The sequence below is a fragment of the Genypterus blacodes genome, unplaced genomic scaffold (genome assembly GCF_046128005.1).
Source record: "Genypterus blacodes isolate CSIRO-AG114 ecotype Tasmania unplaced genomic scaffold, CSIRO-AGI_Gbla_v1 ptg000156l_1, whole genome shotgun sequence".
Lineage (NCBI taxonomy): Eukaryota > Metazoa > Chordata > Actinopteri > Ophidiiformes > Ophidiidae > Genypterus > Genypterus blacodes.
The window spans coordinates 9,651,834-9,668,585 of NW_027466957.1; the positions used below are offsets into that span (position 1 = coordinate 9,651,834).

At 43.2% G+C, this 16,752-nt stretch overlaps 1 protein-coding gene across 1 annotated transcript; it reads right to left on the reverse strand.

Annotated features, from left to right (window-relative positions):
• Positions 1–5,318: 5,318 nt before the first annotated feature.
• Positions 5,319–16,295, reverse strand: LOC143013523 (NUAK family SNF1-like kinase 1). Its single transcript, XM_076167187.1, has 7 exons — positions 15,742–16,295; positions 12,067–12,187; positions 11,540–11,691; positions 9,928–9,993; positions 7,899–8,018; positions 7,311–7,443; positions 5,319–7,202 (listed from the first exon to the last, which is right to left on the reverse strand). The coding sequence occupies exons 1-7, from the start codon at positions 16,066–16,068 to the stop codon at positions 5,995–5,997; spliced, it is 2,127 nt and encodes a 708-aa protein (XP_076023302.1). The 5' UTR covers positions 16,069–16,295; the 3' UTR covers positions 5,319–5,994.
• Between the last annotated feature and the right edge of the window lie 457 nt (positions 16,296–16,752).

Sequence of the window (16,752 nt, forward strand, 5' to 3'; positions counted from 1 at the left end):
CACATTCATGTGTGCTCTACTGAAATATTTAACATAAATTACAAATAATAAACACCCACTTATTAACCTTTATACCCATCACATCCACTACTTTTATCTCTATTATCACTCATCTTTTAATCACTTACTGTAATTATTTTGTAATTTGTATATGCCAACACTCGTGTTTTGAGTTTAATAGTTTGTAATAATCAAACAAGACCAAAAAAGCAGGTTCAAAGGGCTCCAAGTTATTTGACGTGAACGCTGCATTTCTGTATTTGTGCTAGCTTGACACAGGTTGTCATCCTCTCGGAGGGCGGAGCCAAATGCGGCGGAGCCAATGAGATACCGGATACACTGCCGGGACCATTTAATCCGCAACAATCAATCACTTTATAATAAATCATCTTGATCTCACCCCTCTAGACCTTAGATGGCCTGTTTCAATCTATCACAGATGTCCTGGGGCCCGATTAATAATTCTTGTTATTGAATATAAAGTTTACTGAAAAGTCAGCCAGACAGCAAAGTTACAAGAAGTACCGCAAACTTAGAATGAAAAACACTTATGTGGACATTTCTGTTTTCAAAGAAGCTGGATCCAAACTGGATTGTTAAAGGTCCCGAATAAGTAATTGTGAAGCGCCATCTAGTGATCCATAAGACGTTTTAAGCGTTCGCCCCGTGTCTGGTGATTTGCTTAGGAAATCAGATAACAGCAAACATTTGCAACATTACAGTAATAATAACCAATGAAGGCACAATTTCCTTTGTGCAGAGAAAATGATTTTGCATGGCCCTGGTCTTCTCGTCGTCATCATCATGTCTTCTCTCGTTACTATAATCGGAGAGCGTGTGTGTGTGTGTATGTGCACCAATACAGTGAGCACCATAGGGTGCCTTTCAGTTCATTTACATCTTTATTTTATATTCTATTTGCATCACCAAATTATAGTAGTTTTTGAATGGAACAACCCAAGCTCGTCACAGTTAATGACATCACGAGTTGTTATCACATCACCCCAGCTCCCCCATAATGACATCATAACAGATGTCACACGTGTTAATGACATGATGAGCTGCGATGCAAAGCACCAGAAACATAGACTTGCTGATACTTTCATGTGAAGGTATCCAAATGCCAACAAGATGGCGCTGTTGTTTACTACTCTGTGGCCCATCCCACTAAACGTACACGCCGAATATGGATGAGAAACTAGAGACAATCACCAGCAGAGGGAAGCTGAAGCTTATTTAAAATGAAATCCTCATATTTAAAAGTCTGTGTTTTTAAAGCTAATATTATTGGAACAGAGGTTTGATGTGTTTGTCTACTGGAGATAGTTATTTGTATGTAAGTTGTAGGTAGCAATATTTTTGCACAACTCTAAAAGCATAGAGTTGCTTTCTGTGCAGACAGATGATTCTTACATTCTTACAAAGTTGTGCCAGCTGTAAGGTCAGATAATCTTGGATGTTTTGGCAAATGGCAACGGATAACGATTGTTAACTGCAGACCAAGTGGATGCTTTTTTAGAATCATAAAGATGATTGTAAACCTTTTGAAAGATGTGAGCCATTGACAGTAAATTATTTGAAAAAGGACCTGCTATAGAAAGCTTTCAAACAGTGAGCAGAAAAAAGAAAAACGCTGGAAGCGAAGGTAAACATGATGTTACCATTTGATACATGAAAATGGATCAGAGTAAGCGTTGTTGTGGTTAATCTTTTGTCAAGGATGAGATGGATGGGTTAGTTGGGTCTATAGGTGCAAAGTAACTACAGAGGTGATGTTGCATTTTAGGGTTAATGTTTCACAGTTTTACTGCTGTACATTTATCAAGCCAGTGTTTCTAGTTAATGTTCATTGCACATTTTTTGAGAACATGTGATGTTCTCCGAAAGTGTGAAACGCCATAACCAGCAGCTCAACAACAACAATGGTACGATAAATGTGCTAGTGTTTTGTGATCTAATTAACGTATGCATTTCCATTCTTTCTGTAACCTCCTCTTGAGTTTTCTGGATGTGTTGTATATTATCCTTGCACGGAATTAATATTTAAACACAGGATCCAACCGCTTCTTCTTTTCTGGAGGCTCCACCCTCAGCATGTGTGTGATGAAGGATTTCCTCATTCTAATGCAGTGGTTCTCAACTGGTCTGGCTTTGGGACCCACCATCACCCCTTAATGACAGGCCGCGACCCAAATTGAGGAAAATTTTCAACTTCTCAAATTTATTTAATGAAAAGATGGTGCAGTTTGAACCTGAGACAGTATTCCAACACAGTGCAATGCAAAATGCAATGCTAAAGAGGGAAATATTTACAATTAGCTGCATTTTAATTAAAGAACAAAAAGTGCATCTTAAGAACACAAGGTAATACAACATAACAGACTTAACAGACTCAAAAGTGCTTTCATGCAAACATGAAATTAAATGGTCCAACTACTGAGAAGTAGTTTAAAAAAGACTGAGAATAGTCACTCACTGAATCTTACAACCAAACACTGCACTATGGAAAAGGATTCAGTGAGTAGCAGCTTTTATCTACAAACTCAAAATAAATTAAACAAAAAGTGCAATTCAAAAAGATTCAAGTATACAAAATTAACTTTTCTTCTGAATACATATACTTATCAGTAGGTAAATACTGAAAATTAAGAAAATTAAGCAGCACTCACTTCAACCTTAGGTGAGTTTGGAGGAATTAATGGGAGAACTGGGGATGTGTTTTGCTCCTGACAAGAGTCTCAAAGTCTGGAGTTATAGTAGACAAGGCAACTCTGAGGTCATGCTCAATGTCCAGTCTATTTCTGTGTTTAGTCTTCAGCTGAACCAGAGCTGGGAAGCCACACTCGCGGTAGGAGGATATTTACTGCTCGAGTGGCAAGGGAAGGATACTCGCTCATCACATTGCTGCACCAGAACTGGCTTACCTCCGTGAATTTCTTTCTCAGCGTGCGGTCACATGACAGCTCCACCAGCTGACTCTCTTCGTTGCTTGGCAACGTGACGCTTTCTACGTTGATTCCAAAGGGGACACGTATCCAGTCGTCATCCCTCTGTGTCTCGGGAAAGTAGTCATTAAACCGCTTCAGCAGTTTATTCAGATGTGTCGTGATTGTTTTCTCCATTACATTTTTTCCTGCCGTGTCCAGTTGCTGTCCCTCATGACAGGCATTGGGGAACATGTCGAATCGTATTTTAGAAACATGACTTGCCCACACGGAGATCTTTTTTTTTTAAAGCATTGATTTTGTCATTGTTGTTCCCCCTCCCCTGCATAGACACATTTGATGTGTTTAACTGTTTGAACACATCAGCGAGGTAAGCAACGTGTGCGAGCCACACACTGTTGCTAAACAGGTCTGCAAGAGGCGACTTGTTCTGGGCAAGAAAGGCTGCAATTTCACTTCGTAGTTCATAAAAACGGGACAGTACCTTTCCCCTCGAAAGCCAGCGTACCTTGGCATGGTACAACACCTGTACATGCTCACTACCAAGAGCTTGGCACAGTTTTTGAAAACATCGGGTGTTCTTTGCACTTCGTTTAATGTTATTTACAAGGCTTTATCGCTTTATCGCCACCTACTGTTAAGGAGTGTGAATAGACGGCACTCCGCTGCATAAAAAATCCTTTTCAAAATAAAAGCACAGGATTTTGTTCTTAACATTTTTTTTCCCAGGCAAAGGCCCGCGACCCACTGAGAACGGGTCCGCGACCCACAGTTGAGAATCACTGTTCTAACGCAACTGCGCCCCAACCAGCAGAGCACCAGTAAACAGCCTGAGGCCTGTTAAGTCTCCATGCTTTTGTTCAGTCAACGGCATTTTTAGCCACACGTGCGGGAAAAGAGAAAAGAAAAGAATTTGGCTTGCCAGACTTAGCGGTGAACCTCTTTACCCTGGCTTTAGTTGGTAATGACTGCAGATACTTGGAATAGCTTGAAATGTTTAAGATCTGTGAGCACTGAGTCCATGCTGCTTAAGGAAACTTGACCACATGTGATAGATAGGAGGCCCATAATGTAAGCTCCTATTCAAACCAAAACCTTTGCTGTGTTTTACAGCTTACATGATTCCTGATACGAGAGAGCATAAGGCAATGCTGTGAAGTCTTACTGCAGCTGAAAGGAAAAGGAATTAACTTGAAGCAGAAACCCTTCAGTGGTGTGTCTGTCTGCACCATAGACTCAGCGGTCTGCCATATAGATGTTGTATAAATATGAGCTAAAATGCATTAAGTGCAGCCGTTATGTAAGTCGATGGTCTCGCTTCTGGTCCGCGTGTGACTGACATGAGATAAGAGCTGTTTTTCCAATGTTATTATCGGACTTCTGCTCTGGACTTCATCCACAAGTGGCCGAAAGAACTGGATGTTTTTCTGTCAGCCATCAACCACATTAACATTCAAGTGATTACAGCAAAGGAAAACACACAGATATCTGCTCAATTTAAACAATGGAAGTGGGTGATACACAAATAGCCCTATGCGTGTGTGTGTGTGTGCGTGTGTGTTTGCGTGTGCGTGTGTCAGATGCTAGAGTTTTCCCCAACCAATAAAGATCTGCCCGTGAGTGTTCAGTTGTTTCATCAGAAGTAGGCTAGTACCTCCACAACAGTGACTTCTGAAAAACGATACAATGACCAAACTTGGGAGTTTTCGTAAGATGGAGCAGAATTCTGACAGTGCTTACAGAAGCAGTTAGTGAGAGCCCATGAAGGAAACAATAGTAATGTTTTCACTGCTTATCTGCTTTTTAAAAATGCTAATCCCCTCTGAAAGCCCATTTTTCATCCATACACAAGTGCTGGCGACAGGTTGCAATGTTGCAGATGATTTCAGATGGACTATTGAATTCCTCCGTGCATTTTCCATTTCCACAATCAAACTCACCATGAAAGTGAAGTCACATTGCATCAAGGCATTAAGACTTTTCAACATTTATGCAGTGTAAATGCATAACAACACATTGTCTTATCTGATTCACTTCAATTTAAATCATAGAAACCTTACACAAACAGCCCGTGGGGTAAATAGAGCTCTGTGTTTATGGATACACTGGGCTCTGGAGTTAATCACATGGAAAGCTTTTGGCATTTTTCGTAAACAGTGTTGCTGTATTTGTTCGATCTTGTCCCGTGCAAAGGGACCAAAAAAAGAAGTGAATGTTTAGATAGAAAAGATAAGATCAGATAAAAAGATGATCTGTCTTAAATGTCTGCGTCTGTGCTTTAAAATGCTCGTTATTTGTTTAGACCTGCAAAATGTGCTCATGTCATCTCTGATCTGCAGTGTGTCCTCAGCAGAAAACCATTCTGGAGGGTCGGAGGTTTGCATAATTTATTTTTGCAACATAGTATGAAAATGCTCGAACAAAACACACAAAATCCTATACTTACAGCATGAAAATGATAGATTTACACACAAGCATACACCTGACTATATTATTGCACCGTCCACAGCAGCATGGTCTAAAGGTAGAGAGCTGCTGTTCACGCTGTGTCTGTTGGTGCAAAGTAGCAAATTGTGTACACACTACAACATTAACCGCAACACAAATATGGCAATTGACAGCTGGCAAGTTATCACAGCTTTGAGCCGACTATAAACACTGTCATATATAGGAAGCACTCAGTTGTGCTTTTTGTCAGTTCCGAAATCGGGCAGTGCGATTCCATACATCAGGTAATGTTTTCCAGATTACAGCTTCTAGATTCACATTTTCAAGGCTCATTTGTACAGAAATCCGCTGGAATCTTGAGAGAGGATTTAACTGGCAAATCCTGGATCATCATCAGGTTCAACTTTGTGTCGCTGGCCTAATTTTTTAGAGGCATCGCCAAGAAGTACAGAGTCATCATTAAACACGGATTAGTGTTTTCAGTTGCAGTAATCAGAACAGATGCAGTCCAGTTCCAGAGTACCAGAGTTCATTAGAAGTGTCTATTCAAGATCATGGTTGCTGATTGTCACTTTTCACTAATCTCCATCATTCATTAAACTTATGTTAGCATCTCCTTCCTCTCTTCTCCTTCGCCAAACCTGTCAGCATCAGATCTGAGAGGCTCCAGGTCATCCTCAGAGCTACAAGCGCTCGGCTGCATACCCTGGGAGAAAGCCCTGCCCCGTGCCTGGGCGCTGAGGTCCAGTAGGTCAAACGAGTCGGAGGAGAATAGGCTGTCTTCGCTCACCACGCTAGAGGGGCGACTGCAGCTGCCCTCAGCGGCCTCCTGCAGCAGCTTCTGCAGGGCCTCGGGGAACATCGTGGCAGCTGAAGATGGAGATGGGTGGTGGTCATCGGGAAGATCTAGACTGCGCGAGAACTTGCCGTTGCGTTTCAGTATTCCCTTTCTTCTCCTGACCGCCTCTGTGTGCATGGTGGGGCTGTCTGCCAACACAGGGAGGGAAGGATGCGGATTGTAGGAACACAAACCACTGGGACTCACCGTCCCTGCCACTCCAAAACCTGACACGGAGCTCCTTCTCTCTGATGATGACGCATATCCTGACTCTCCTCCAAACAGGTTCTTTAGTATCCCCTTCTTTGGCATCTTGGATGAGGGCTGACTGAATGTCAAGGGAGGTGGCAGGCTGCTGGACCGGACTTCAGTGTGTGTGTGGACAATGGCATGCGATCGGTAAGTCTGGGGAGGAGCAATACACGGAGAGGTGGGAGAGTTCTCTTTAGGGGGGCTGTGAAAGACAGAGTCAAAACTCCGTTGGGGTTTCAAAATTCCTTTGGGTTTCTTCCTCTCAATCGTGGAAGTGGATGATGTTGTAGATGAGGTCGGAGCAGTAGCACAAACACTACCACAAGTTCCCAATGCAGTCTGGGGAATGGTGTTTTCTTTGCGTGACTTCCTGAGACTTGACATCCCTCCATGTGTCCTACTACTTCCTCCTCCTCCTCGGTCACCCTTCAAAGGGAAGCTGAAGTAAAAGGGGTGAGGCGAGAGATGAGGCGGGTAGGAGGACTCGGAGGATAAGCACGCAGGGTCGACAGTCACGCTGTTGCTAGCAGTGACCCGATTCTGCCAGTCGATGTAGCGGGCCAGCAGCGGGGAGGGGCAGTCTTGGAGCGGGGATGAAGAACAGTCACATACACACTCCTCATAACCCCAGTTCACCCACCAGTGATTGGCCACATCCTCTATCGTGGCTCTCTCATCCACACGTACAGTCAACAGCCAGTCGATAAGAGCACAGGCGTCTGGAGGGAAAGGAGGCCAAATGTTTAGAGCGTATGAACTGAATACATTCATCAAGAATTTTTCACTTTGGTGGATAGAAATAGATCATTAATAAGCAGTGAAGGTACCTGAGGGGGGGTCTTGTCTGCGATAGCGACCTTGGCTGATCTGCTCTGTGAGCGAGGTATGACTGGCCCCGTCGAATGGCATGCTGCTGTATACCAGAGCGTACAGCAACACTCCCAGGGCCCAGCAGTCCACCTGTCGCAAACAAACACAGTGAAGGATGAATATGTCATGTGAGGAGAACTGTAAAGACTTACCTATATCACAAACTTTGAAAAATCCAACATAGGTCATTGCAGCTCTTTCATATATCCACTGTATATTTATCACATTCATCCTGGATACAGCTCATTCCCCATTTTTATCTTCATCGAGGTACAGACGAGTAAAGTTGAATATCATACAAAATGAGCCTGTTTTTGCACGTTTTGGGGTTTGGGTTGTTTGGAGTTCAGAAGTCTTATCAAAAGCTTCTGTGCACGTTTTGGTTGGCAGGAGTCATTATGTTGGTGGGGCCCGTTCTCCAGAGTGCAGCTCGGGCCCCCCGAGACCTCTGACACACTGATGTCACCCCTAATGAGGATTTCTAGTTAATCATTAGTGTAACCAGTATGAAGCAGGAATCCTATAACAGAGACATATAGTCTTACCTCTGGTCCCTGGTAGGGGAGGCCTTTCACTATCTCCGGGGCAGCATAGAGTGGACTCCCACAGTAGGTCTGCAGCATATTGCCCCTCCGGAAATGATTGGAAAGGCCAAAATCAGCCAGCTTCAGCGGGAGGAAGAGAGGAAGTACATAAGTTATTTGTCTCTCATGTAAAATGGAATGCATTAACCTCATGATGTAACGTTCTGAACGCTTTATAATTTTAAAGCAAATCTCTCATTTGCAATAAACCACAGTCACTCTTGTGCACCTTCATCCTCACGCAACCCACATTCCAATTCAGTGAGCTTGTTCTGCAAATTATTACCCATCAGTTCCTTTTAACACAGCCAAAAATAGGTGTGTTGAGCTTTTGCCAGTGGACGTGTGAGTGAGGAAAGAGGGGCGAGCCAAAAACATCAGGCTGCATACACTCACGTAACGGAACAAACACTCAAAGCTGTGAGGGACAGACTGCGGCTCCCCTCTATCTGAAGTGATTATTAACATGCACAGCAACACGCTATCAGCTCCTCTGGTGTTACAGATACTCGACAAGACAGTTGTATGAGGGCGGCTCAGAGGAACCAGGAAAAGGAAGAAGAGTCTGTCTGTCAGCTCACAGTCCATCTATGTAAACTTACAATGATGAGTAAACTGAGTGTGTGAGTTATTCAAACACAGCACCTTTCCTTCCAAGTGCCATTGTTTTGTTTTGTTTTGTGTGTTTGTCTGTGTGTGTGTGTGTCCTGCTGTGCAAATTCTCCTGCCAAGCCGAGTTATAACTCCTAAACATACAAACGACTCCTATGCACGTGCCTGAGAATTACACAGGCTGTTGCCCCGTAACCAGCTGTCCGCTATTCCACACACACACACACACACACACACACACACACACACACACACACACACACACACACACACACACACACACACACACACACACACACACACACACACACACACACACACACACGCAGAATCAACAGACCGGTGGAAAATGTTACAAAAAGGTAATAGTCTAATAAAGTGCTGTGAACTCTGTTGGGAAAACATTTTCTGGCTGCCGTTACAGTCTACATTTGGTTTTGTGTCTAAACTAATGTATTCGTCTAGGTTTGTCTTGTTTTATACAATTGAATGCAAACCAGCTATTACAATTAATTATTGGATAATTCTCACTTCCTTCAGCATTAATTAGGAATATATTGTTCTGTAAATATGTTCTAATTTTAGGGGAATCTGAAGGAATGAGTGATTTCTAACTTGACCCTTTTGACAACAGCGTCTGTGTTTGTACTGTAAATGTGGCATAGAGCAGCTCTCATGGAGACCATACCACATTCATACATTACACACAGCCTTGGTCATTTCCTGGAGCAGATGCTGTGGTGAAGCTGAGGCTCACATGAATGAGGAGGTGCTGAGAGGTCTGCACGTCATGTTTTCTCTCGACAGACAGACACAGCATACTTATATTAAAACATTTGGATCGAACCGATTGCTGCCGAATTCCCTGCATTCTCTTTGACCATGCGCAGCTCCCATATAAGGAGAAGAATACCCGAATAAGGCAAAGAATGGCCCCGAGGTTCTTTTATTAGACCTGGCACTATGTTTTTGTGCTGTTCTGTGTGCATAACTTTACAACGTATTAACATAACTGCGGGCAGGACGTGCTCCAATGTACAGTACGTTGTGAATGTGCATGTTACATTTTGTTTCAGATCTGCCAGGAAAACCTTTAACAGCAGCAGCAGCAGCAGCAGCAATATCTGAAGAGCTCCTTTCCAAAAGCTAAACATCCTCTGTAGAAAAGGATTACTTCCTGATAAATATATCATATTACTATTTCACAAAAGATATATGCATATTTGCAGCTCTTGAGAGGATCTATAATAATATCCAATGATGTATCTCTACTCTCAAGCCAAGTCTAATTTTTTATCTAACTGATGATGTCTCAGTTTGGAGGAGTCTGCATTTCTCCTCCACAGCACATGCTGTATGTATTACACTTCAGTCTTACCTTTACATTGAGCTCTTGATCTAAAAGGATGTTCTCCAGCTTCAGGTCTCGATGCACGACACCATTCTGAAAGAGAGCAGAGACAAGACCTGTTTATGTTAAGTCGGTTTCTCTCTGCATGCATAACTTAAAGTAACGACAGCGCTAAAGTATACAATACAAACTCAGCCTATGCTGCACGTGTGTCTTTAATTTATTGTCTTATAACCATTAACATTCCACTCTGGCATCATGAGGCAGGGCCATATCGGCGAGCCTTGAGACTTGCTCTCAGACTGTTTAGTCATATTGTGCATGAGGATGTGCTTTGTTTGACTTAATTCCTCTGATTAGATGTGATGTGATCCTCCTATAGCGTTAAGCACCTGCGAGCCAAGAGGAGGCCACAGGGTGCAGACATCTGAGGAGGAAGAGCTGGAGGGAAAGTCTATGGCGGGCTGGCTTTTTTATCCACGCTAATTCACTGACATTGAGTGGGTAGCTACTCATAGGAGGAGACAATTCAGCCATAGACGAGCGGGGCCACCCAGAATGCAGGGAAACCTTAAACGCTGCCGTCAGGTTCTCATACAGCCACTGCCTAATGAGCCACAATAGTGTTCTTTCGTTAATTACATCCTCTCCAGAGCACTTAAGTGGAGGAAACGGCCCACGACCTTAGACCTTGTTTTGTGCACACTGTGTATGTACCGAGTGCACGCAAACCCAATGCAAAGAAAACTGAAAAAGGAAATAAGTAAAGGAATTCACATGTGTCAGGCTATGGTTACGTAGATAGTCGGGTTGAGTGATTCTTCTCCTGAAACCTACATATCATTGTAAGTGTCCAGCTCAGCGCCAGAGGCATGTTCAATGATTCATACACGTGGGAACATTCATATCTGTTTTGGAACCATTTTTTGAGGGGCAGAAATAGCACAAAATCAACATTCCTGTCCACTTTAAAGCCAAGCAGTGAAATGATAAGGCGCATCTTTGGCCTGAATGTGAAAGTATGATGAAGAAAAATTGGATATGATGTGCCAAGATTTATATAAAAACAAAAACTATCTCTGTCTCTGTTTGTTCAAGAGCTGTCTACACGTGCACAAGAGCCTCCAGTCCATTCACGTCTGTATGAGACTGGATTGTGTGTCTGGCACTGCTGATTTTATGTACAAACACAGCAATTAAGACAGAAGAACAAAGAAGTTTTTCCTTTGCCAGGAATTCATTCGGAAGGGGGGAAGGAAGCTCATGTGAGGAATGCATTTGTTAAATTTGCGTCAGTGTGTGAGTGTGACAGTAAAGAACATTCAGGGCTTAATGTGCATTTAACCCGGAGGGATCTGAAAACTCCTGTCAAAGTTTTCCTGCAGTAATAGGATTTAGTGGATTAGGTGGGATTTAATTTGTGAACTGTGTACTGCTGATTACAACATACAAAATATTATGTGCATTCATGTTGTTCCCTCATTTTTATCCATAAATCCAAATGACAAAACTTTAGAAATGGGTTTCCAGATATATTTCAGGTCAAATAACACACTGTGATGATACTGATGATAGCGATCACATTAACATGCAGTATATGTTCCTATACGTGTGTGTATGTGTGTGCATGTGTGTTAACCTTGTGGCAGTAGTGGACGGCAGAGGTGATTTGTCTGAAGATGTCTCTGGCTTCTCTTTCGGGCAGCCTCCTCCTCTCCTGGATGTAATCGTACAGCTCTCCTCTGCTGGCGTACTCCATCACTATCACAATCTTATCGCGGCTCTCAAACACTGCACAGGACACAGAACACATTTAGAGACACATACAGACAGTCTGACGTGCCTGAATGTGTGCTTCCTGTTGACCTATATATTATGTAACAATATGTTATTTGGGAAATAAACAATCCATGAATAATTGAAATGCTGGAGGCTTCCTGAAAGTGGATGACGAGTGGGATTTCCTGCATGCATCTGTGCAACAAACTTGAATAATTTGGTGAATATCCTTAACAACATGGCTCTGGAGGCAGTATCGGCATGTTGAGTGCAACATGGTAGCGTGGTAACATAGTTTAAGACTGTTTTGTAATAGGGAATGTGTGCAGATTATGGTCCATATTGGCTATATGTGTGACTTTTTATGACTTGTGATTGTGATCGTACCCTCGTGGAAGCGTATGATGTTGGCGTGCCAGAGAGAGGAGGTGATCTCGATCTCTCTCTGTATGTGGACTCTGTCCAGGTCATCGGTGATGCTCTCCTTGCGGATCGACTTGATGGCCACCTGGGGAAAGAAGACGCACCACTTGGTCATAAGTTACAAAGCTTTACGTCAAAATCCAACACTCCACCGGAGTGTGAGAGCCCGTTTTCCACAACAGCGTTAGGGTCACAGAGGGACCGTTGTAACCATGGCGATGCTTTGTACAACCCTTGTTTGTCCATTTTAGCTGAGCTTTTGGTGCCAGCAAAAGCAGATTCCTCTTTAATTAATTCCTCTGCACACCCCACTGCACTCCAGTTAACCCATTTACCCCCTATTTCCCCAACACAAGACTAGATCATTGAAAAAGTGTATGAACATTTGAGAAATACACCCATATTCCATAGAAATGAATAGAAACAAAGAGACATATATGGCTACAATGTAGTTATAAGTCGCATGCACACAAACACAGAATCCCTTGGAGATTAATAGAAGCAGAAGGATGACAGCTGCCTTGCTCACACTCTGTTCCCTTAATCTCTCACACATACTGTAACCCAGCGTCACTCCCTATACCCAAACACACACACACACCAAAACAGACACACCAACATGAGCCACTAAATCGCCTGGACAGAGTCATCAAAATACCACCATCAAAGGACGAGACAGAAGCTGACAAAAAACTAGACAACAATGATCAGCTTCCAAATAAACGGGTGAGGAGAAACATGGGAGGCTTACGTTCCCAAGCACGACTCGCTGCTTTGTGAGGGTGACATTCTAACAGTCCCACGTATAATTCTGTGGCTCTCTTTCGTGTCCCTACGGGCGTGCAGGCTTCTCTCCTGGGTCAGCATTCTCAGCTGCTGGAAAGAACTTTAAGACATAAGAAGACACAATTCACACGCCCTAGTAACTGCACTAGTTATGCAACACACACAAATACACGCAAACTCTTCGGAACTCCAGAGATTGGTTATGAGTGCAAGATCCAATCTATTTATAACTGATGTGACTTCTTCTTCTGTGTAGGGGAATATTTTAACTCTGAATTTCTAGATACTGGCAAACATTGTGTAGCACCTATGTCCGTCTTCAGGGATTGAGCCTTGGATGAGAGATTAGGCCACAGATATTCAGCGGTTGTCTGCAGAATGGCACACGTCCAAGTCTGGGGCATTATTGAGATAAGTACACTGGCATGCATGACAGTGATTTCTGACCCAAATACCTGCTGGGTCAGAGTACTACCAGAGCTTAAAGGCCTGTATTTTACTGTTCCACTAAACCCACACTTATACCACATTCATGGCACTAAGGCCTGATCAGTGCGTCAATAAGAGCATTTTTAAAATGCAGAATTGTGCAAAGGCAGTCTGGGAATGTCTACTCTTGAGTTACGATCTGAGTAACTCGCAATGTCTTATTGTTCATCCAGATAATGTGCTGTGTGTGAGATATTAGACAGAAATGCCAAATGGGTGCAACCGGATCCACATTGGCAATATAAGTGAGTTTGTTTGACCCACAGATATTTCTTTAAGTGGTGTGTAGTAAAGCAAAATGCAGTATATGATGGAGGTACAGATTCATTGAAGAAGCACCTTTGCTTTTATAAAAGGGAATATAGAGAATGTAATGCAAGTTCCTACATACTAGTACTACTCCAAGTCCTACAATACATTCAAGATCCTACTCAAGTCATAGTACACAAGTTTAAGGAGTATAGTTTACTCTAATATGAAAAGTAATGTTTGTGGAGAACAGAGGTTATGCTATGAAATGTTCGAGAATACAAAGAAAGAAAATTGAGAGAAATGAAGGAATGAGGAAAAAGCGTCTAAAATCTAAAAATGGAACTATTCAAGTAAAGTACCAGTACCAAAACCCATACTTCATTTAAGTACTTGAGTAATTATGTACCCTCCACATTTCTATTTCGGAATAGCAGCAGCTCTAAATACCTGCATGACAAACAACCAGTGTTCACATCTTCGCAGTATTGACTTCCTGAACTTGTGACCTCTGTTTTGTGTGCGTGTGTGCGTCTACACATAGAGAGGGGTCAGTCTCAGACCACTTATTTCCTGTCTTCTTATTCCCACAGACAAATTAGAACACACACACACACGCACGCACACACACACACACGTCAAGCCTGAGCATCATTAAAGATCCCTACTGCATCTGTGGAAGATTTAAAAGCAGATTAGACAGGCTTCTTGCCAAACAAACCTTTGACCTCGCCAATCTAGCAGCATTCTCTACAGACACACACACAGACACACACACACAGACACACACACACACATGCACACATAAACACATACACAAATGCTGTAAAATTAAAACAAAAGCCAATGTAAGTGTACATATTAGCGCATCCTTCTTTCATTAGTCATATTTTCCTGCAGTAGCAACTCAGCAAAGGCAACAGGGACAATCTGGACTCAGCTCTCTGCTCTTAGGACACTGCTCCTCTCTGCTCTTCCTCCTCCTAGCTCTAAAACTGTCTCCTCCTCTACCTCGTCTCGCACTCAAACAACAGCCCCTCCCAGTCTTGTTTCCAAAAATAATGTCCGTTTTGTTTCAAAGAATCCCTGGTATGTGCTGGCTACTGACTCAAGGAATTCAGCATTTTCCCTCGTCCCTCCAGACCTAATTACTCAGCGTGCACACACACGCACGTACACACACATGTACACACAAACACACACACACAGACACACATTCACACATATTATTGAGTCTTTCTCTATCCTTTCTCATGGATCTCAGCATAAAGGTGTTGGCTGCAGATGAATGCCACTTCCACAATCTGACCAGAAACTAATTATCCTTATTAGAGAGTGTTTGATTACTGAAGAAAAAAACACACTCTGGGCTCACAGAGCAACTGTCTCTTTGTGCTGAGATCAGAGATTGAATGTAAGCATTAAAACCATTAGTTAATCAAAATATGCTCCATGGATAAACAGATTGTGTCTACAATATTATATATAAACAATCAATATACAGTATGTATATATTGTTGGTTGGTTAGTGTGTGTGTGTATGTGTGCATGTGTTATGTTTGTATGCTGGTGCGTTTCACTGAGCGGCTCTTAAAGAGGTCAGACTCATGTTGGAGGAGACCTATTGTAGTAATTTTATCCTCTTGTTCAAGTGCTGAGTGAGTCAGAGCAAAGGCATCTCGGCCTGGCAGCACAGGAAACAAGAACAGGGACCACACTGAGCCCATGAGCTCACACACACTCACATAACACACACACACACACACACACACACACACACACACACACACACACACACACACACACACACACACACACACACAGCCAGGGACATATGCTATCCACAATCCCACTCCATCTTCATATAAATATTTAATGACTGGGCAACACTCTTATGGCAACATATTCAGTAAGATAAGAACGCTCAGTATGCGAATCCTCCACCAGGCAGTCAGGGTCAGATCATTCTGAGTTTGGCATTTGACATTTAAGACACTTTCAGACCCAATCTGTCATTCATACATTTACTCAAAAATATTGAGTAGTGTTTAATCGTTAAACATAAAAGGTTAACTTTGTCCAGATGTTAGAATAACACTTTGAGGCTTGACTCACTGTCTTCATGCTGGCCCTCTCCACCGCCTTCTTCACTTTGCCGTAGGTGCCTTTGCCCAGCGTCTCCATCACCTCATACCGGTGCTTCAAGTTATGTTTGTGCTGGTGCTTCTTCACCTCGGCCGGGGCTGTGGCAGCGGCTTCCCGGCCCAGCGACTCCGCGTCCCGGTCGCTCTGCCGCCTCTCCGCGCTGCTGCACGGACGGTGGCTTCCGAGTCTAGGGGGCTCCTCGCCGACATTGTTGCCGGTTGACGCGGCGTCCTGCAGACTCCCGAGCTCGGAGCGGTCACTTGTGTTCATCGCGCCTCTGCCGTCTCGCCTGCCCATCCTTCTCCGTGCGCACCTGTCAGTCTGCTCCGGGACCCGAACCCCGCTTCTGTTTGAGCTCGACGTATAAGCTGGTAGGTACTGGGTAAGTTGCCCATAAAGCGTTATTCAGAGTCACACAAATTAGGCCAGTGGCTTTAAACACGAGCCCATTGTGGAAGCTGTTCTCAGATGAGTTCCTGTAAGAGTGGGTGGTGTCTCCTCAAACTGTATCTCTGAGTGGTCCTCTCTTCCCAAACACACAGCAACAGGAGCTGCAGCAACTACATGGTCCGGGTCGGGTGGGTGGAGCATCCAGAGCATCATCTCATCCCGGCCGCGTCACGCTCGTTTGGGAATTTTTTTTTTTTTTTTGACCGGATCAGAGGCAGCAGAGGGAGGAGGAGAAATGTTTGGAATGTCATGCGGGTCACAGAGGAACACCATGGCATCACCACTGCAATCACACAGGACTGATGACGCTTTGCCAAAGAAAATGAAATCCTGGAAATGACTGTTTGTGTTTCGGTTTAAAATCCGCAGACAAATATAAAAAAACACATTAATGGTGGTGAGACTATTTAAAATATTGACTTAAATTTGGTTTTACTCTAAACCATCATAATCATTATTGATGATCACCACGTCGGCATGCTTTAGGGCTTACTAAATGTTATTTCTATATTTATAATAAAAAATAATAAA

What these genes read in the sequence shown, in the direction of transcription:
- LOC143013523 (XM_076167187.1), bottom strand. Translation starts at nt 16,068, where the DNA reads ATGGGCAGGCGAGACGGCAGAGGCGCGATGAACACAAGTGACCGCTCC. An exon ending in TCCCCTACCAGGGACCAGAG is followed by an intron (nt 7,444 to 7,898) that starts GTAAGACTATAT and finishes TGTTTGCGACAG; the next exon opens with GTGGACTGCTGGGCCCTGGG. An exon ending in CAGACAAGACCCCCCCTCAG is followed by an intron (nt 7,203 to 7,310) that starts GTACCTTCACTG and finishes CTTTCCCTCCAG; the next exon opens with ACGCCTGTGCTCTTATCGAC.